General features: G+C 44.9%; 1 protein-coding gene across 1 annotated transcript in view; it reads right to left on the minus strand.

The window, feature by feature from the left end:
* LHFPL1 (LHFPL tetraspan subfamily member 1) overlaps nt 1–22,336 on the minus strand; it is a 42,398-nt gene extending 20,062 nt beyond the window's left edge. Inside the window, exons 1-2 of the mRNA XM_065411281.1 lie at nt 21,955–22,336; nt 7,703–7,801 (exon numbers count right to left, since the gene is read on the minus strand). Coding sequence (XP_065267353.1) covers nt 7,703–7,801; nt 21,955–22,336 — 481 coding nt within the window. The remainder of the gene's footprint in view (nt 1–7,702; nt 7,802–21,954) is intronic.
* Between the last annotated feature and the right edge of the window lie 350 nt (nt 22,337–22,686).

Below are 22,686 nucleotides of genomic sequence, written 5' to 3' on the forward strand. Positions count from 1 at the left end.
TCCCCTCACTCCCCGCCACACTTCCTCCTCCACCCCCTCCCCTGAGCGAGCCACATCCCTGCTCCTCCACCTACCTCCCAGTGCTTCCCGTCCGGCCGCCGGAGGGGTGGGGGGAGGAGCGCTCAGGGGAGGAGGCGGGGCCGGGGTGGGGATTTGGGGAAGCGGTTGGAATAGGGGCGGGGAAGGGGTGGGAAGAGGCAGGGCCTCATGGAAGGGTTGGAGTGGGGGTGGGGCTGGGGGCAGGGGGCAGGGGGGGGGTCGAGGACCCAGGGGAGAGAGAGGAAGTCAGCTCCTATGATCATATCCCCCCCTTAGTCGTCTCTTTTCCAAGCTGAAAAGTCCCAGTCTCATTAACCTCTCCTCATATGGAAGCTGTTCCATCCCCTAATAATTTTTGTTGCCCTTTTCTGAACCTTTTCCAATTCCAATATATCTTTTTTGAGATGCGGCGACCACATCTACATGGAGTATTCCACATGGGGCGTACCATGAGGCAGTATGTTATTTTCTGTCTTATTATCTATCCCTTTCCTAATGATTCCCAACATTCTGTTACCTTTGCACCAGCCAACGGGCATCACAGGGCCATCGTGCAGTTATGAAATGGCTGGGCCCAGAAACTCTGCTGGAGCTGGATAAACTCAGAATAAAAAGTATTGCAAGTGTTCTTACAACTCAAGCCAGCCAATCCATCCCACTGGTATTTGTCCTCTCTGTACAGACAGCTTAGAGGTTAAAACCAACATTAGAAATAAATACACTTCTATAACCAGCTGTCCTTTCTGGACAGCTGCCTGAAACACAAATTCAGGATGTAACTGGGTTACCAGTTGCTGACTTGAAAAGCCTTGTAATAGCACAGGAAACGATGGGAGGAGAGGGTGATTGTGCCTTTCTTGACTTTTCACAGAGTGTGCCAGACCCCAAATGCAATTCGGAGTACAGTAGCTACATGAATCTATGGTCAGAAGCCCAAAGGAAGAGACGTGTCTTGACAATTCAGCATGTTTGGGCCTCTGAGAATTCTCTTGCCCAGGATATATGTATCCAATTAGGCAGAGATTTAAAAGGAAAACCAATCAACCAAATCACTACTTCTTGTGCTTGCTGTGGATCTTCATGTGCAATATGACAAGGATAATAGTGCTGAGACAACCTTAACTTATGACTTTCCTGAGTATTTCTCAACCTTAATGATACATTCATGTCACTTTTGAGAAGAGATCATGTGTATCAGGCCCAATTTCCTGTTCATGGGTCTTGCGTCTTGTCCTTAAAGCAAGGCTATGCTCAGAAAATAGACTGTGCAAAAAAGGGACCTTCTTACTCAATAGATGTGCACGGCTCTCCATGTGTAGATGGAGTCAGAGCTGCTTACAATAAAGGCCAGGGCTAGGATTTTCAAAAGCTCTAAGGGAGCCAGTCCATGGGAGTTGGGTGTCTTTCAATGGGAACCAGGTGTCTAACTCTCTGTTTGAAAATCCCAGAGTAAAATAATTTAAACAAACAACTTTCTACTTCAGTGAGCAACTGGGAAAAGTCACTGGTTTTATTTTCGAACTGAATATTGTGAATTGTGAATCAATTTGGAACCTCCAAATGCCTTTTTTTTTTTTTTACAATCACTTTTCCGAGCGTCGCTTCACTTTAAGGTGAAAGCTTCTCCATTGAGAAGCTCAGATACCATGGTAAGAGGTGCGGTACAAGGGCCTAACCAGAACAGAATGTGTATCTGACATTAACGAGAAATCAGCAGTACCTCAGAGCAGCAGACAGCAAGTTAAATGCTATTTGATGGCTTAATTTGATTAAGAAAAAATAAAGCGGTGGGCTAGAATACATAGGAGAGATGCTTTGATCGTCTGTAATTGGCCTCAGCCCATTCATCATAAGCTTCATGCCCCTGTGATCCATGTACACTGCTGCCCTGATCTGTTGCTATCTCCGAGGAGTCAGCAGTAAAGAGCTCTGCCAGAAAGAAGCTCTTCTCCTCCTTCCTCAATCCTCCCTGTGTGTTTGATGTAGACAGCACATTGTACTCAAGGGAGCTGAGACAGTTTACAGAAGAACTCCACTGTCAGGAATAGTTTTCCATCGTGCTGCTCCTCCTGAGAGGGTTTTTTTGCATAATGTTATCCCTTCAGGGTGCATTCTCTGTCCCCTTCAAAGCCACAGTAGAAAGTGATCCCCTGATAGAAAGGATTATATTTAGCATGTCTAGATCATATCACCCCACAAGGCCCTGATTCAGCAAAGCCCTTGAGTGCATGCGTAATGTTAAGCATGTGCTTGAGTCCTGTTGAAGTCAATGGGATTTAAGCATGTGCTTAAAGATAAACACACATCGGATGCTTTGTAAAATCAAAGAAAGGATGCCCTTCTGCCTTAGAAAGGAATGAGATGTCTCTGGGGTACTGGGTAACTTAGGGGGATGATAATGCAGTATAGAGTCTTTAACTGGGTTGCCAATTCAAATCTGACTCAAATCAATAATTGTCAGAGTTGAGCCAACACCCAAACCCTAAGTCCAAGCCCAATAGGCTTTTGGGGGGGGATGGGTTCAGCTTTGAATCCTTAGATCCAAACCATCTCTCTATGATTTTGATTCCTGATCAGGTGCCAAAACTGGGACCCACTTTGAAGTCCAGGTTCAGATGCAGCCCACAAGGGCTGTAAACCTCACGAGATCAGCTGATCTCACAAACTTCGACCACTGGGGAGCTGAAATCTCATGAGAACTACTCAAAAGGTTTTAACCCCTTATACCCAAACCCCAGTTCAGCTCCAAACCCAAATACCAGTCCTAAGCCCAAACCTAAAACAGATTCAAACACAGCCACTTCTAAAAATGAGCAAAAGTGAATACCATCGCAGAGCTGCTTATTGGCCTATGTGAAATGAATTTGTGGTCTTAGTCCAGTACCTAGCGGACACATGTCCATATTACAGAAAGGGCCTCCACAGTTGACGCTAATTGCTCTCGTTGTCAACAATCCCAATGAACAGGCCCAGGAGCGAAGAGGGTTGCCAATTTTGGTTGGACATATTCCTGGAGGTTTCATCACATGACATAATCTTTAATTAAAGATTACTCTTTAATTCCTGGAGACTCCAGGACAATCCTGGAGGTTTGGCAACCCTAGGAGAGAAAGCCATGGAAACTGACCTCCTCTTGTCACAATCCAATGGACCCCTCCCCTTAGGCTCTCCAAAGACTCTCCCTGGCTCAAGCTGCTAATGGGGCCCAAGCCACAGTGTGGCGCAAGGCTGGAGGAGAAGTGCCTTAAAAACAGTGCATAGTCCAAATAAACACAGTAGGGCCACAGCAAAATACCTGGTGGGTGGCCCCGAACCTCCCCTGGACCCCATGGAAACAAACCCTGTTCCTCCTGTGGTGGCCTAAAAGCCCTTTAACAAGTAATAGCAATCCCTAATCCCTAAACGCAATATTGTTGCTGTAACCTCCTAAACCTAGCAAACAATATCCATAACAAAAGCCAAAAAGGGCTGTAACAAAACAACTAATAATTTTAAAAAATTATCCTTTGTGCCTCAGTTTCCCCAATAAATGAATTTGCAATGTCCTTTTTCCCTCCCTTTTGCTTTGTTAACAGGGCAAGGCAGTAATAGCAAAAGCCCAGGGACACCCCGAACAGGATTGGTGGAACTGCTCTTGCTGCTTCAGGTCTGCAAAATTCATTGGTAAAATACAATGTATGTATGGTGGCACATACACCTCTACCCCAATATAACGCAGTCCTCGGGAGCCAAAAAATCTTACTGCGTTATAGGTGAAACCACGTTATATCGGGTAGGGAAGGCTGTGCCTCCCCAAACAGCCTGGCCCCGCCCCCATCTGACCCCCACCTACTTCTCAGAACCCCCAACCCATCCAACCTCTCGGCCCCGGCCTGGCACCCTTAACACACCGCTCAGAGCAGTGTGTCAGAGCCGTCCCTAGAGGGGTGCGGGGCCCGGGACAAATCAGCCTCCCTGCTAGCCTCCTCACCGTCCACCCAGGGCTCCTGCCCGCCGCTCGCCTCCTCACCCCACCTACCCACCCGCCTGCTCCCCGCTAGTCTCTTCACCGTCCGCCCAGCACGCCTCCCCCCGTCCTCCTGACTGCTGTTCTCCTGCTCGCTGTCTTCCCGCCCGCCTGCCTCCTCACCCCCCTCCTGCCTGCCACTCACCTCCCCATTCGCCTCCTCACCCCGCTTGCCTACCCGCCTCTACTGCGTTGTATGCAAACTCATGTTATATCAGGTCGCATTATATCGGGGTAGAGTTGTATCTATAAAAATCCTCGGGTGTCCTCCTTTGTTAAGTTTACCACTGTCCAAAATTGGCCCTGGTAAAACAAAAATCAATTATCCACTGGTGGGGGGCGGGAAATTGTAGCACGTCATCCTAAAAATGTAACACCATGTCTTACTTGGGTATCTTCCCTGGGGTGGCCCCCTGCCAAGAACCCCAGGTCCCCTGGCTCTGCATATCCCTCCCCAATTAAATCCCAAACCCTAACATGCTTTCAGGTCTCCACCTTCCTCCCCAATTGTACAAGGGGGGGCACCCTCCAACTTCCCCTCCTTACACAAATGTTTTGTCCGTCCCGTCCCCCCCCCCCCCCCGAAAAAAGCAAAGCTCCTTGTGGAATGGGGCTAATTTGGCAGTCAATATTTAAACTATTCAGTAAAGTGCCATAAAAAACAAGCAGTTAAAACAATTTAAAAAGGCCATAAAACTGGTCACAAGTGCAAATCTCACCCACCCAACAGTGGCCACTGCCACCTTCAAACATACTGCCAAATTGGTCCTCCACATGCAAAATACCTTGCAAAAACTAATTAAAACCAAAATTAAGGCCAAAAACCAGCTAGCATAAAATTCTGTGTATTCCCAGCTCCAACAATATTTAACCCAACAAATCCGTAGCATCCAAAAAAATGTGCTCTATAAAGCCCAAATCTTTCTTTCTTTTATGGAGATATCCCATCTCCTAGAACTGGAAGGGACCTTGAAAGGTCATTGAGTCCAGCCCCCTGCCTTCACTAGCAGGACCAAGTACTGATTTTGCCCCAGATCCCCAAGTGGCCCCCCTCAAGGACTGAACTCACAACCCTGGGTTTAGCAGGCTAATGCTCAAACCACTGAGCTATCCCTCCCCTGTAAAATCCATTCCCACTCAAAAATTCCCCCCCCAAAAAATGGCCTTTTCGCCATTTCTAAAGGCTCACTAATTAAAAGTGCACAGGCATAGCCTTCTCCTTCATGGCCTTTGGTCCCATAAAAGAAGTGGGGGCCTCTACTATAAAAATCCAACCCGGCCTTTAAAAAGGCTGCCTCTAAAACTGGGTGGTCCATCATAATGTATAAAAGGTGGTCGCTCCCCCCAAAAAAACACGGCTAAGCAATATGTGCTGACTGCGTCCCCGGACTATCAGCACATATGAATTGCAAAGGGCAACACCTGGCAATCTGGCCTATGGAGCCCCCTCAAATAATGTGTAAAAAAAAGGCAATGCCAGGCCACTTTTATAAGGTGGATCAACACATCTGTTGGGAAGGGGAGGCATCAAAATATGCTCCCACTGTAGCACATCTGTTTACCAATACCTCAGCGTGTGTTTAAAAAGCCACCAATCCCAGGGTGCCTCTCAATTTACTGTTAAAATCACAAACACAAAATTTTTCAGTGCATTGGCCCGCCGTTCTGCAACAAACTGTTAACATTTCTAACTACGTTGTGTGTATTTTTTCATAAATAACACCCAATGTGTTTTTCCCGTTGGCGCACACCCAAAAGCAACTTTCTGTATTCCAAACAAATGCATCCTCCTTCACAATGTTAAAACACACATTTAACCTAAAAAAAAATGCCTTTGCCACAGCCATCCAAATAAGTCATCTAAGTCAACAAAAAAATGTTATGCTATGTTACTAATAAAGCTAAAAGTCATTATTGGCTAGTGTATGCAATTGTTGCTGTCCTAACAATCTGGTGCATGCTGTATTGCTGTTTAGGTAAAAAACCAACAGTAACCCTTGCCACCGTATCGGGGGGGGGGGGGAGGTTAAAAACCTAAGTGGTGACCCCTCCCAACAAAATGTTGATTTGGGGTCAACGGGGGGAATGTCACAATCCAATGGACCCCCTCCCCTTAGGGAGTCCCCTGGGAAGGCAAATCAGCACTGTATATTGCTAATGCTGTTGCAAGCATCGCAAAGCATTTTGGGAAGGGTCAAAGGTGTGTGAGTGAAAAGTGAAAGTTTCCTTACAAAGTCCGAGAGGCCGAGGGGGGGCAGGGAAACAGAAGAACGGGTTAACTCAACACTGTAGCTAGCAAGCTCAGTCCAAAAATAAAAAGCTGTCTCCTGTCCAAGGCCAGTTGCTACCTGCCAAAACAAAAGGGGAAAAGTCCAACCCCCCCAACCAGCTATAAAAAAAAAAATTCAAAATTGCAAAAATAACAACAAAAACAATAAAAGCAACAACAAAAGAACAGTCTCCAAAGCCAAAATGTTTTAAAAAACAAAAAAGGCCACAGCAAGCCTGTTTGAACTGGTACAAAGAGCACCAGGCACAAAGGGCCCTAAATAACAACACCCCCAAAAAAACCCAAAACGTAAAACCCTCCCAAAAGCTAAAGCAATTTGAAAATTACAGTGAATTTGCCCTGAGCCCAGGGCAAAAACTCCCGTCCACCCGTCCCGCTCTTCTTCGTACGTTACACCCAGGCCTGGCCAGTTTTGGGTAGTGCGTGTGTAAGTATAAAAGTGGGTTAGGGCTTGGGGCTCTAATGCTTTCTTTCTTCCCCTGAGTGACGTGGGAGCGTTCCCAGCACTCTCTGCTGTATTGTATTATTTTATTAATAAATCTTTAAACCTTAAACCCTTGGTGAGCTTCGCCATCTCCTCCCTAAAAAAATCCTGTGGCCCAGCCTAATCAACTGTGGCCCAGGCAAATTGGTAACAAAAATCTGTCACACTCTGTCCCCAGCAGAGATGGTCCCTCCAGGTCAGTCTAAGCTTGTGAGCTTTGGGAACGTTGGCAAAGAAGTTTGCACAGTTGCTGCCTGTGCTGCACCTGTCCTATGGATAAACAGAGGGCTTCATTCTCTCTCAGATCACAAGCATTTTGCTTAACAAAATACTAAAAAAAAAAAAAAAAGAAACAAACAAGGGAATATAAAGTATTTTGTGGTTCGCTACTTATTGTTTGTATATTGTACATGACTTTGAAGATACAGGGATACAGAGAAGCACCCCTTGCACTGGGGTGGGGAGGTGGCAGGAATCATGTCTGCCTATCTCTCTGTACAGCATCTAGCACAATAAGGCACCAATCCGGATAACAAGTGCCCCAGATCAACTTTTCTGACACACTACGTATTGTTTTACCCGACAGTCACAATCAGCTGCACCAGTTATCAAAGAAAGTTCATTAGCAATAGGGCCAGGAGGTAGCTCTCTAGTCAACTTTAAACAAAAGAAAATGAAAATCCCACAAATTGCAGAAGGCAGAGGTGTGATATGACCCATGATACTGACTGCAGCCAAAATAGTTGGACCTACCAGGCCAGCATAGGTCCTGGCTGAGATGAATAACGTTGTTGTCATTGATTCAGGACTCATATAAGGTGATTAACTAGAGAGAATATGTATAAACACCCATTAGGTGTTCTCCTTTCCAGGGCTGCCTTACCTAATCGAAATTGATTGGAGGCATTCCCACACGTCTGCTGTATTTCTGGGCTGTTCCATCCTAAGGGATACAAAGCACAGCCTGAGCTTATCAACAGCCCTATAAAAAAAGAGAGAGAGAGAGAGAGAGAGAAATGTAAAGACGTCCCACAGAAGTTTTAAAAAACCAAATAAAACTCCACCACTCTGGGGTCGTCGCGACAGGATCCCTAGAAACACAGACTTTTAGGCTGCACGTTTTATTTCATTCATCATCAAATAGATGTTTCTGAAAACCTCACTGAAGATTAACAGGGGAGTGGGAATTGACACAATTTAATAAAAAGCCTCAGTAGAAACAAATGCGGTTTGAAAGCCAAGCTAGTGTTCTGAGAAATCAAGATCTCCGACTGCTCAGAGAGAGGACGCTGAGACTGTGTCTACACTGCAAGTAGACACCCTTGGCTGGCCCCTCACAGCTGACTCACACTCGCAGGGCTTGGGCTGCGAGGCTGTAAAATTGCACTGCAGACTTTCGGGCTCTGGCTGGAGCCTGGCAGAGTCCCAGAGCTGAGGCCCCAGCCTGAGCCCAAACATCTCCAGTGCAATTTTACAGCCTGGAGCCCCATCAGCTAGCACAGGCCAGCTGTGGGTGTTTAATTGCAGTGTGGACATACCCATAGAGCTCAGCCACACTGGCCCATGTTGCTATGTGACTGAAAGGTGATGCTGCTATTCGGTCTCCTCGTACGGCGCCGTTAAGTGTAGAAGGGCCTACAGGGGCAGCTGCCATGTATTGTTACGTTTCAGACACACAATGTTAGAGAGGGAACCACTGAGTTCTCGCTCTGGTGGTGACTTTGGGCCATTGAGTTACTCCTGATTTGACTGAAAGCAGAACGGGTCTCTGGATAGTTGTTGTTCCTTGCTTCATCTAAAACAAAAGTCAGCTAGACAGAGAAACACATAATGTGCCATAACAGGCATTAAGGACCCTACAGGAATGTGTACAGAGTTGAAGCAAACTCAAGTTAAAAATTCAAACAAATATTCACCAAAAAATGTTTGTAATATGCGCCCAGCTCTGGCCAAGAATCAGAAGAAGGGGAGTACATGTGTGGTGCTTACAGTGGTCTGAAAACTTTTGGGGGCTGGGAGGGTCTTTCATAATCTGGGACAGGGCCGCTCCAGGCACCAGCTTGCCAAGCAGGTGCTTGGGGCGGCCACTCCGGAGAGGGGCGGCAGGTCCAACTATTCAGCGGCAATTCGGCGGACGGTCCCTCACTCCCACTCGGAGCGAAGGACCTCCAGCAGAATTGCCACTGCAGATCGCGGCTTTTTTTTTTTTTTTTTTGCGCCGCTTGGGGTGGCAAAAACCCTGGAGCCGGCCCTGATCTGGGAGCAGTAGCTTTGGTAAAACGGTGCTTAAAGTACAAGCCTCAGTGACCCAGCTTGATTACTTTATTTATTTGTTTGTTTGATTGTTGTGCTGGATCTGTGACCTTCTCCTCCAACACACACACACACACACACACACACACACACACACACTGTAAGCCCAGCATGTGTGATGTGTAATGAGCCATCAAGAGGATCATTGGCAGCATTGCAGAAAATTGTGCCTGCACCCAAAAAAGATTGCAACTATTTGCTCTGGAACGACAAGGTTGGGATTGATCAGAAAACCTGTCCAACTGAGCATTTCTCTGATTTGGGTTTCCAACTCCTGGGCTTTAGGTTGTAGTTTTTGTTTGTTTGGTGATGTAGCAATGCAGAAAAGCTCAGGTCTGGTCCAGTAACTGGTTCTGCCTTGTGTAATCTGTGCTGTCATTGTCTACCCTGGGCCAACTCAGCAGGCACTGACTGCTGTAAATGGCTTGCCAGGGTATGTGTTTCCAGTAGATAATCATAGAATGTGCAACTTAAGTGCAAGAGTGTAATAAGAAAAGCCAAAGAGGAGTTTGAAGAACAGCTAGCCAAAAACTCCAAAGGTAATAACAAAATGTTTTTAAGTACATCAGAAGCAGGAAGCCTGCTAAACAACCAGTGGGGCCCCTTGACGATGAAAATACAAAAGGAGCGCTTAAAGATGATAAAGTCATTGCGGAGAAACTAAATGGATTCTTTGCTTCAGTCTTCACGGCTGAGGATGTTAGGGAGATTCCCAAACCTGAGCTGGCTTTTGTAGGTGACAAATCTGAGGAACTGTCACAGATTGAAGTATCACTAGAGGAGGTTTTGGAATTAATTGATAAACTCAACATTAACAAGTCACCGGGACCAGATGGCATTCACCCAAGAGTTCTGAAAGAACTCAAATGTGAAGTTGCGGAACTATTAACTAAGGTTTGTAACCTGTCCTTTAAATCGGCTTCGGTACCCAATGACTGGAAGTTAGCTAATGTAACGCCAATATTTAAAAAGGGCTCTAGGGGTGATCCCGGCAATTACAGACCGGTAAGTCTAACGTCGGTACCGGGCAAATTAGTTGAAACAATAGTAAAGAACAAAATTGTCAGACACATAGAAAAACATAAACTCTTGAGCAATAGTCAACATGGTTTCTGTAAAGGGAAATCGTGTCTTACTAATCTATTAGAGTTCTTTGAAGGGGTCAACAAACATGTGGACAAGGGGGATCCGGTGGACATAGTGTACTTAGATTTCCAGAAAGCCTTTGACAAGGTCCCTCACCAAAGGCTCTTACGTAAATTAAGCTGTCATGGGATAAAAGGGAAGGTCCTTTCATGGATTGAGAACTGGTTAAAGGACAGGGAACAAAGGGTAGGAATTAATGGTAAATTCTCAGAATGGAGAGGGGTAACTAGTGGTGTTCCCCAAGGGTCAGTCCTAGGACCAATCCTATTCAATTTATTCATAAATGATCTGGAGAAAGGGGTAAATAGTGAGGTGGCAAAGTTTGCAGATGATACTAAACTACTCAAGATAGTTAAGACCAAAGCAGATTGTGAAGAACTTCAAAAAGATCTCACAAAACTAAGTGATTGGGCAGCAAAATGGCAAATGAAATTTAATGTGGATAAATGTAAAGTAATGCACATTGGAAAAAATAACCCCAACTATACATACAACATGATGGGGGCTAATTTAGCTACAACGAGTCAGGAAAAAGATCTTGGCGTCATCGTGGATAGTTCTCTAAAAATGTCCACGCAGTGTGCAGAGGCGGTCAAAAAAGCAAACAGGATGTTAGGAATCATTAAAAAGGGGATAGAGAATAAGACTGAGAATATATTATTGCCCTTATATAAATCCATGGTACGCCCACATCTCGAATACTGTGTACAGATGTGGTCTCCTCACCTCAAAAAAGATATTCTAGCACTAGAAAAGGTTCAGAAAAGAGCAACTAAAATGATTAAGGGTTTAGAGAGGGTCCCATATGAGGAAAGATTAAAGAGGCTAGGACTCTTCAGTTTGGAAAAGAGAAGACTAAGGGGGGACATGATAGAGGTATATAAAATCATGAGTGATGTTGAGAAAGTGGATAAGGAAAAGTTATTTACTTATTCCCATAATACAAGAACTAGGGGTCACCAAATGAAATTAATAGGCAGCAGGTTTAAAACAAATAAAAGGAAGTTCTTCTTCACGCAGCGCACAGTCAACTTGTGGAACTCCTTACCTGAGGAGGTTGTGAAGGCTAGGACTATAACAATGTTTAAAAGGGGACTGGATAAATTCATGGTGGCTAAGTCCATAAATGGCTATTAGCCAGGATGGGTAAGAATGGTGTCCCTAGCCTCTGTTCGTCAGAGGATGGAGATGGATGGCAGGAGAGAGATCACTTGATCATTGCCTGTTAGGTTCACTCCCTCTGGGGCACCTGGCATTGGCCACTGTCGGTAGACAGATACTGGGCTAGATGGACCTTTGGTCTGACCCAGTACGGCCTTTCTTATGTTCTTATGTTCTTATGTAATGTAACAATCCAGCAGAGAATGATAAATACGCTGTGCTCCTTCAAGTGGGTGTCGGGTCTCCTGCTGAGTCCATCATCATTCTCAACTGTTTAATGATGCAAAGTTGCTCTGAATTCTCTCTCTCTCTCTTCTGGGACAAATGCTTTGAAGAGCTGCCTACTGCCTGTTAGTAAAGGATGCTAGTGAGTAACATACAAACACACACACAACCCCCAGCCCCCTCAGTATCAAAGCTACAATTTTCTAACCAAGTTTACAAACAATGGGCTCCATCCTGTCAGGTGCTGAACTCTCTCAACTCTCTTAAATCAATGGGATTTAAGGGGCTCAGTACAAGGGAGGTGAATAATTCGGATGTGTGTAGTTTATACAATGAATGTTGCCTCTTCGTCTGTTCGGATTATCCAGAAAAGGAACATGATTTTCTAAAATTTCATAATTATTCAGCCAATGATTTTTGAATTTTTGAAGCAAACAGCTTCTGTGAGCATTTAGTAATTGACCTTTGAAATACAAGTTGTTTTGATTGGACACATAGGTCATCTGGTAGGTTTCTGGTCCTTGACTGGATGAATGTTATTCTTAGGGCTGCTCCTCGTCTGGTGTAAATGGGTGTAGCTCTACAGAAACCAGTTGCGCTATGCCAACATGCGCTATGACACCAGCTGAGGAGCCGCTCCTTCCACAATGCAGATTACAAATCTGAGTTTCGCTTGCTGCTACTATCCTCCAATATTTGCTTAAAAATAGGGCTGTCAAGCGATTAAAAAAATTAATCACGATTAATCGCACCGTTAAACAATAGAATACCATTTATTTAAATATTTGTGGATGTTTTCTACATTTTCAAATATATTGAATTCAATTACAACACAGAATACAAAGTGTACAGTGTTCACTTTATTTTTTTTTGCACGGTAAAAAGACAAAAGAAATAGTATTTTTCAATTCACCTAATACAAGTACTGTCGTGCAATTTCTTTATCATGAAAGTTGAACTTACAAATGTAGAATTATGTACAAAAATATTGCATTCAAAAATAAAACAATGTAAAATTTTAGAGCTTGCAAGTCCACTCAGTCCTACTTCTTGTTCAGCCAATCACTCAGACAAACAAGGTTGTTTACATTTTGCAGGAGATAATGCTGCCCGCTTCTTGTTTACAATGTCACCTGAAAGTGAGAACAGGCATTCTCATGACACTGTTGTAGCCGGCGTCGCAAGATATTTAAGTGCCAGATGCGCATGCTGCAACAACCATTCCAGGGGACATGCGTCCATATTGGTGATGGGTTCTGCTCGAAAACCATCCAAAGCAGTTTGGACCGACGCATGTTCATTTTCATCATCTGAGTCAGATGCCACCAGCAGAAGGTTGATTTTCTTTTTTGGTGGTTCGGGTTCTGTAGTTTCTGCATCGGAGTGTTGCTCTTTTAAGACTTCTGAAAGCATGCTCCACACCTCGTCCCTCTCAGAGTTTGGAAGGCACTTCAGATTCTTAAACCTTGGGTCCTGTACTCTAGCTAGCTTTACAAATCTCCCATTGGTACCTTCTTTGCGTTTTGTCAAGTCTGCAGTGAAAGTGTTCTTAAAACGAACAACAACGTGTACTGGATCATCATCCAAGACCAATGTTATATGAAATATATGGCAGAATGCAGGTAAAACAGAGCAAGGGACATACAGTTCTCCCACAAGGAGTTCAGTCACAAATTTAATTAACGCTTTTTTTTTTTAACACGCATCATCAGCATGGACGCATGTCCTCTGGAATGGTGGCCGAAGCATGAAGGGGCATACGAATGTTTAGCATATCTGGCACGTAAATACTTGCAATGCTGGCTACAAAAGTGCCAGACAAATGCCTGTTCTCACTTTCTGGTGACATTGTCAATAAGAAGAGGGCAGCATTATTGTCCATAAATGTAAACAAACGTGTTTGTCTTAGCGATTGGCTGAATAAGAAGTAGGACTGAGTGGACTTGTAGCCTATGAAGTTTTACATAGTTTTGTTTTTGAGTGCAGTTATGTAACAAAAAAATAAATCTACATTTGTAAGTTGCACTTTCAGGACAAAGAGATTGCACTAGAGTATTTGTATGAGGTGAATTGAAAAATACTATTTCTTCTGTTTATCATTTTTATCATACAGTGCAAATATTTGTAATCAAAATATACACTTAGATTTCAATTTCAACACAGAATACAAGATATATATGAAAATGTAGAAAAACATCCAAAATATTTAATAAATTTCAATTGGTAGTCTCTTGTTTAACAGTGCGATTAAAACTGCGATTAGTCACGATTGATTTTTTTAATCGCAATTAATTTTTAGTTAATCGCATGAGTTAACTGCGATTAATCGCCAGCCCTACTTAAAAAATATCACTGTCTGATGACATTCCTGCCAGTAAATTCATTCACCAGAATATTCACAGAACCCAAATACAAAAGGGGCAGCTGCCCAGCTGAATCACATTTATTTACAATTTAAATCAGTTACTGGAACATTTTTTCCCCCTCATTTGATACTATCAAAGCCTAAAAATTAGAGCCTGAAAAAAAAACCCTCAGGTGGAGTGTATCTGGATATAAGTCATACTGGGAGAATAACTGTATGAACACAGCTTGACACTAATGCCGTCTGGGCTGAGAAGCCAATGCATCCTATAGTGGCAGTCAGCCATATCCCCCGAGAGCGTCTCCAAATAATATAATATACATGTGCAGCCGCACCCCCATGCACAATCCTTTTAGAGAAGTAAAAGGCACTAAGCCAAAAATGTATTTTGTGGACTCGTAACTGACAACTAATCCCATTATACTCGATCAAAGGGCTAACGGAAGCCCTTAAGGGCGTATTCTTAAAAATGAAGTAGTAAGTAAATTATGCTGCAGTACATTTGCACTTTTCAGCATTTCCTATATTACATTTTATTAGAAGGGGGGAACTGATCAGTTTTCCCTGGTGATGTCTCTTTCTGATGTCACTGCTTGAAAACTAGGGTGATATACCCGACAGACAAATACGCGGGGCAGGGATGATGTCAAACCCATGTGTTTAGCACTGGCTGCATGTGCAATAATTAGCCACACTATCTGCCCAATACTGACTGTGAAGCTGGATAGTATGGAAAATATTATTTCCTTTGCTGTAAACACTTCCATGAAATAGTGCATCAGCATGTCAGTGCTAGCTACAAAGGCCTATGAAGGGTTGCAGAATCTGAGTCAGCAGGAGGGCTGCTGGAACCAAGGATAAGGTGTAAGGAGGAGGCAGGCCACCAGGCATATCTTGCACTGCGAATGGGAGGAAGCTGGACCTCCAGGACAAAGTATGAGGAGGCCTCACATTGGCAAAAGTGCAAGGATCATATGGGCATGATGCTAGGATCATGCATTTAACATGCACGCTCAACCTTAGCTAGAGATGATGTTTGCATTAATTGAAACGTGCCATGTCTTGCACCATCCAGGTGTGATCCTTGCACTTTTGACAGGTAGAGGGAGAAGGGATGCCTGGAACTCTGCTAAGCCTGCACCGTGGGCATGTTTCAGAGTGCAGCACTGAGCACTGAACTTTGAGAACACCAGCATTGTCCAGGTGCCCGGCCATAGGAATGCTTAAAGGGGGGAACATCAGATAGATTTACTGCTACTATACAAATATTATACATACAAATTGCCAGCATTTATGTGGGAAGCAAATACAAACGAAAAATGTATCACATTTCTAATGTATTTTATGTGTTCCCCTTACAAGGCTGGAAGCCTAAAAAATACCAGTGTCCAAAGAGTTAAAGAGCAAAACTCACCATAATGCTCTGTGGCCTTTTCAGATGGAGAATGTTACGCGTCAGTGAATGGAGGGACAAACGGCCTGTTTCTATCACCAGCAAAAGGAGCACAGAACTAATGTGTGGAAGTGACATATCTAGTCTCCTGGGGATATTACAGCCAGGCCATCACTGCAGAAGATTAACCTCGGCAAACCGCTGTTTACTCCGATAGGACATACTTGCAGGGACCCTGCTCTCTGTCTCTGTGGTTAGTAAACAAACTGCTGAGTACAGCTGGGCTCAAAGCGAAAGGAAAATGTATCTGAGGTCTGGGTCTTAATGGACCTATTTTCTCTGCACTTTTTGCCATGCTGAGATTGCTCTGACTGGAAACTAATTGCACTTCTCCCCGAGATGTATTTCAGTTAATGCACCTACTGCCGAGAACCTTCTATGCCTGTCATAAAATCCATAGAGTTTTGCAGGCACATGTGAATCAGCATTGTGAGACACTGTACAAGTTGAGAATCAGTGGACATCAGGAAGCTCCTGGGGGAAGAGACTGCTTTTTATTCTCTGTTTGTGCAGTGCCTGGCACAATGGGGTTCGATCCCTGGTTGGGGCCTTTAAGCACTGTCATTATACAAATACTATCATTTAAATTACAAATCTAATCTCTCCTGCAGCCTTCTAAAAAAACCTGTAAAACTGCTAGGCGGAGAAATGCTTTCTTTTAAAATAACGTTACTAGCTCCTTTATCTGTAATGTACATTAGCTCTGTAATGCAGCTGGTAAGGATAGTACTTAGAGCAGCCTTATTGGTTTACCTGTGCCGCTGTATGAAATGGTTTAAACCTGAGTCTACGCTTGTGTATCACTTGTGCGTTGATCTATGACACTGCTATTAGCTGGGCGGTCATTGGCTAACTAAGCAATACTAATTCTTCCCAAGGAAGGAAAGAGACAAGTTGATTCATCCAATTACAGCATTCTATAACCTGCTACCTGCATGGCAGGATTGTCAGGAGACAGTAGCCACAAGCCATGCTGGTTCATCATTGTTCAGGAACATGCGTTGCTCTTGGGCGCATTTTTATTTAATGTTGATTGATTTTAATTGTTATTGGGGAATTCACCCTTCCTTTTATCTACTTGGTGCTTAATAGCCCATGACCTGTACCCAGTTAAGATCTACTAAGAAGCATTTGACTGGAGTTAAAAATATATATTTAAGCAATAACCGTATGAAGGATCACACGCAGGGCTTAAATTCAGCCGGAGCTGTCCAGAGCAGAGCTCTGGTAAATATTTTCAAACCTTGACACCAGCCTGATGCTGTTGTGGTTCTAAACCAGGGATCTGCAGTCCTCTGGGGGGGCCATGGACCAGTTTCAGGGGGTCCATGGGGCCCCATGGCTGAAGCCTGGAGCCCTGAGCCCCAGCATGCCCCATGGAGAATGGAGGTGGGGAGGCGTGGTTGGCTCCAGGAAATACTCTGAGAATTTAAGCCCTGATCACACATGATGAAACATTGTGAGGTGGTGACCTTTTAAAATAAACTTTGATCTGCAGTTTTCATACAGTTGTCCTTTATTTTTTGGAACTGTAGGTTGACACCTAAAATACTGAGCAACAATTATTTTTTGAGGTATGCTTCAATGGGATAAGTAGAAATGGAAATTCAGATAAACAAATGTTCAGCAGCCTTAATAAGACAAGCCCAAACCAGATCCCCACATACAGAAGTATTCTGAGGCAGTTCATATCCAGACCTGAACTTCATGGTTCTGGCCAATCTTAAATGTAAAAATAAAACAGCCTTCAATCTCTCACAGGGCTGGGTAGTAATGCGAACTACCTTGAGAGCTAGCTAGATGGCGGTAGAACATACTCAAATGTTGCTAGATTAGTATGACGGCTAAATCCTTGTAGTCAGAAGTTCCTATTCCTTGGTCCTGAAGAAAACACTTAACAGGCTTGCCAACAGAAGTTAAGTAGAACAATGCAACATAATCTGAAAACTAGTTCTTCAACAGGAATAGTCACCCAGGGAGTGATTTCTGCTAATGTACATGCAACCCAAAGAAAACTGCAAGCATATAGAATATCTTACATCATTCTTGTTTCTCACAGTGTAGTATAGGACATGAAACTATATGGAACCAACATCAAAAGATTGCATTTAAATTGAATAATTAGGCAAATACAACTGTAGTGGGGAATTGCAGACTCTGCCCAGAATGTAGCTTGGCAGCAAAGTCCCCTACTCTACACATGGAGGGCACACTCCATGAGTGGCTCTACCCTGGTCTACATGGAAGGTGGAGGTGGTTGAACTGCTCCCCAGGAAACTGAGACTGAGGAGTGGTTTGGCGTGGCGAAGATCAAGGACCTGTCCAAGGGATGCGCAATCAGCCATACAGGAGATCTGTGGAAAGGTCAAAAGCTGAGTCAGCCCTGCTGGGATTCTAGTCCTGATGGCAGGTACTCTAGGTATTTCAAACCTGATGCTTAGACCTCTTTGCCATCCTCTACCTCTGTTCATCTAAACCCGTGAAGCCTGCAACTCTGTCTCCACTCTCCCATCATCAAAGAATAATGTGCCTGATTTGCTGGTCTGGCCATGCTGCACTTGATGCAGGATCAGAGAGGGGCTCCCCTGATCCTGGGGCCAGCCCACCCTCCAATATAAATTACTTACACTCCCCGGAGCTAGTCTAGCAGCCAGGAACCACTGGAGTATATGCTCTGTACCACCTGTGGATTCTCCTTGTACAGGGATGAATCTTCTGGGTTCATGGCTGTTTTGCACTGATAGAGAGATGCAAAGCAGCCCCAGCAGAGCTAAGAATCTGGACTATTTATTTTCCTTAACTGAAAATTATCACATCCATCACAAGCAGAGGTAACATCCATTGGTTTCAAGATTGAGTGGTGCATCTTAATGAATCTGGCCTTCATTGCTGTAGGATTCAAGCCCTTCACTAACATTAGTAGGTTCTCCCCCACAATAACGTAAGGAAATATTATTGTCCCTATTTTATAGATGGGGAACCAGAGTGCAGGGAGATTAAGTGTCTGACCCAAGGTCACACAAAGAGTCTGTAGCAGAGTCAAGAATTGACGCGCGATCTAATGAATACAGTCCTGGGCCTTAACGACAAGACCTTTCTGCCTCCCCTTTGTACCACTGTGCAGAACACTGCTACCCTGCTGTTACAGTCTGATATCCCAGGGCAAGTTGCCTGATTCTGCAAAGAGCTGTTGAAAGCAATTTGTACTCTGTTGCTGAGGGTGACTTGCCTGGATGGGAGGAGCTCCTGGGGAAAAATGCATCTATTACAGAGCTCCGGAGGGCGGAGGGACTCGGACAGCAGTCAATTAAAACGTTTGGATTCTGGCACCATCCCTGTAATATCTCCCCTACGGTTCTTGCCAATAAGGCTGGATGTGCATTTTTAAACAATGCCTCTTTGTTTTGTTCAGTTGGAAGCGGTCTCAAACAAACACAACCAGCTGCCTAGACAAGCCCATTGCATGCCAAGCTAAAGCGTCAAAGGAGGAAATTATGAACGTTCCAATATTTATCATATTTTTAAAAATAATCCAAATGTAGCACTATTTCCCAGCAATCATTCTTCATCCTTCGTGGTGCTGGTTTCAGAGGCTTGTGCAGCTGAAAGCCTCATGGCAATGAGTGATCTAAATGATGCACAGCACGCACATAGGAGGACATCTTAATACAAAGGGATGGCCTTAGAGAAAATAGTAGTGAGCTGATTTTCGGAGGTACTAAGCAGCCACAGTTCCCACTGACTTTAGCTGAAGTGGTAGGTCCTCGGCATTTTGGAAAACCAGTCTCCTCAGTTCCCTACAGTCGTGCAGCCAGATTCTGCTATCAGTGGTGTTCTTTGGAATTGATACTGACAGAACGGAGATCAGAACCTGGGGGGATGATAGCCTAGTGTAATCATCGATTTCACATTTGAATAGAACACCCACAAATGAGATTTATTTTTAACTCCTGGAGGGTTCCTTTGTTTAAACTTCCCCCTTAGTCCCAGCTCAGCTTTGTGGACAGGAACTCCTGTTTGCATTGCTTAGATGGCTGCTTCCAATCCATCACATCATGGTTTTATATGTATAACCCTCCATGCTCATAGCCCTCCTTTGTGAGAAGGAAGCAGTTGCACACTGGTTTGCTGTGGTGCTTTGCTGTGTGCTCTGTGGTTTTCAAGCTATTGTGTAAATAAACTAGCAGTATTACACTGGGGAGGGAAAACAAAGACGTTCCAGTTTATTACAAAAATGCAGACAACACACTAGGGCCTTGGCTACAGTGGAGATTTTGACTACTGGTGCAGCGGTGCAAACCCCTAGTGTAGACATGCAAAGCCACAGGCCATAAGCCATGTTTTGCACCGATGCTTGAAACTGGGATACGTTGCCCCAGTGCAAAACTACATTTCAAGGATGGGTTAGCGGCACTGGGGCAAATCACTGCTGGTAATTGTACACTAAGGGACCTCCCACCTGGAGCAATGCTGCTGCAGCTGATGAAAGCTTTGCCTTTTATTTTCCATCAGTCATCTACGGTAATTGTCTAGCAGGCACAAGGAGAGTATGGAACCCTCTGGGAAGGAGAGAGAAGAGAAGGTAGAGGCATGGTGGGCAGTCTCAGAGAGGGAATGAAGGCAGAGGGGGTAGGAGGCCTGGGGCTGAGAATGGAAGACGGACAGGAAAGGGCCAAGTAGTTGATCAGTTTGGACTGAACAAAGCATGGGGAAGAGAGGACAGAGATAGAGGCAGTATTCTTTTGGTATCCCACAGTTCTGGAGACAATGAGCCTGATTCACCAAGGTGTCACTCCAGCTTCATACCAGACAGATTTCAAAGGAGCGAAGCGGGTGTCAAACTGGGGTAACACACTGGTCCACATGTATGTAGGAAGGACATTATGGATAGGAATGTGTTCTGGCTAGGGCACTGGACAAGGACTCGGGTGACCTGAGTTCTGTTGCCAGCCCTGACACTGGCCTGTTGTCTGCCACTGGGCAAGTCCCTGCCCCACTCTGTGCCTCAGTTTCCCTTTTCTTGTCTTCTCCCTTTGGATAGTAAGTGCTGCAGGGCAGGTTTGTCTCTAGCTGTGTGTGTATGGTGCCCAGGACAATGGGGCCCCAGTCTTGACACATTCCTGCAATACAGATAATAACAGAATTGTGGAGACAGACAAGGGCAGGACCGATAAAATGCCACAAGGGTTATGCTAGGTAGAAAGCCACATTAGGAGAACCTCTCCATAGCTATATCGTGACTGCAAGAAGAGGTGCATTTATTGCAGAGACAGCGAACCTCAGAGAGCTGCCACAACGTAACAGCCTTGTGGAGTCAAGGCATAGATGGTTCTCACCTGAATGTAGCTAGTCAAAGTCGACACTATCTGCCCTGCCTTGGGTGGACCTCGGTTAGCTGAGGTGAAAACTACAGTGTCCCGTGTCCACCAGGAGGGAGCTATCTCCCTGCTTCCAGAGGCCACTATCATCCCACAGGTAAAATTATCCTTTTTTTCTAAAAAAAGCGCCTACAAATATTATCCTCTCTGTCTCGCAAATTACGGTGGGTCCCTGCCAACTTCCCTTCCTCACTCAACAAGACAGCACCTCTTGCTTGCAGTGAAGACATAGCCACGGGATTGTCTACACAGCAAGCCACTTCTACAGGGAGAGGGACCTGGCCTTTCTGAACTCTCTTAGGGCTTGTCTGCATGGCAAGTTGCCAAATGGCACGTCCCATTGTGAATCTACAATGCCTGAGCCGGCAGCGCAATAATGTCCCATGCAGACACGGCTACAGCACAGCGAAAGTGCCGAAGCGCGGCTCGGTGTACTACCACTGGAAGTACTCCAAGCCGCACTCTGGGACTTTCACTGTGCTGTAGCAGAGTCCACCCAAGATGCTACCGTGCAGCAAGCTGAGGCGTAGTGGAGTCACATCCTGGCTTGCCGTGCAGTAACTTGCTGTGCAGACAAGCTCCAAGAGGGTTCAGAAAGGCCAGGTCCTCCTCATTCTGGAAGAGGCATGACTGAAGTAATCAGGGGTGTTAAAGACGATAGTGGAAATAAAGTACTGCAGTTACTGTCATCAGGGGACGTGTATTAAACAGAAAGAACCAGCAGCTAAAGTAGGCAGAATGTTCTCCCACAGAGATTCCTGGCTTTGGGGGAAAGTTACAGCTCTGGGCCTGGTAACAAACCAGAAGAACATTTAATGTACTGAGAGTGTCTCTCGTAACAGACGTGGTATTTATGTAGAGCCTACAGGAAATTAAAGACTATACATAAAACAGGAGGGTCAAGTATTGGAATAAAAATCATATTCATGCTACCGAGGTTTACTTCAGATGTTTAGTAGTACAGATGTTTCCAGCTTAGTGGATCTTTGCTGTCCTGAGCAGTGCTCTGAAGATCACTGTACAGTATTAGCATATGCTAATCAGCAACCTGAAGCCACTCACGTATGTAGCATAATGCAAGCGATTTCCATTACCTCCTACAAACTGGGCTGCCCCCATGAAGCGTCCCATCATCCGAGAGATGAGCTCTTCCACACAGCAACCCAGGATGGCTGCTAACGCCACCAGGAGCAGCAAGGCACAGCCAATTCCCGTCACCACGGTGCAGATCTGCCAGGATAAGCTGGGGATAGCCCCAAAACTGGCATACCTCCCACATTCTTCCACCATCACCAGGTGCCTCTCCTCCGTCCGAGCTGGGTATGTGCACCGTCGGAAGGTGCCAAATGAAACCGGCTTCCCCATCTGGGAACCAACGAGCCAACAGGGCATAAAGTAACTGGCCGAGCTGGCAACTGCTGTGAGAAAGGATAGGAAAGCCCAGAGGGTCCCAACCAGCGTCAAACTGCTGCCCATCTTCTTAGATCTCTGGTTAGAAGTGAAATTGAAGGTAGCTGCCTCAGGGCATGGAAAGTGTCTCCTTGTCAGTGGTCTTCACAAACCTCAGAGAGGGACAAAAGAGAGGGCAATAGAAGGGACTCAGCCCAGAGAGAAAACAGGAACAGTGCGTCAGGTCTGCCTCTCTGCTTTCAAAGGCCTCCAGCTTCCTCCAGGCAAAATTATCCTTTTTTTCAAAAAAAGTCCTACAAATATTCTTATCCTCTATATATTGCAAATAACTATGGGTCCCTGACAACTTCCTCCCTCATCCAACAAGCCAGCAGCATCCCTCTTATTTCACTCCATTGTGTTCTTAGTCCTTTTCC

Source organism: Emys orbicularis, chromosome 9, assembly GCF_028017835.1.
Source record: "Emys orbicularis isolate rEmyOrb1 chromosome 9, rEmyOrb1.hap1, whole genome shotgun sequence".
In the NCBI taxonomy this organism is placed as follows: domain Eukaryota; kingdom Metazoa; phylum Chordata; order Testudines; family Emydidae; genus Emys; species Emys orbicularis.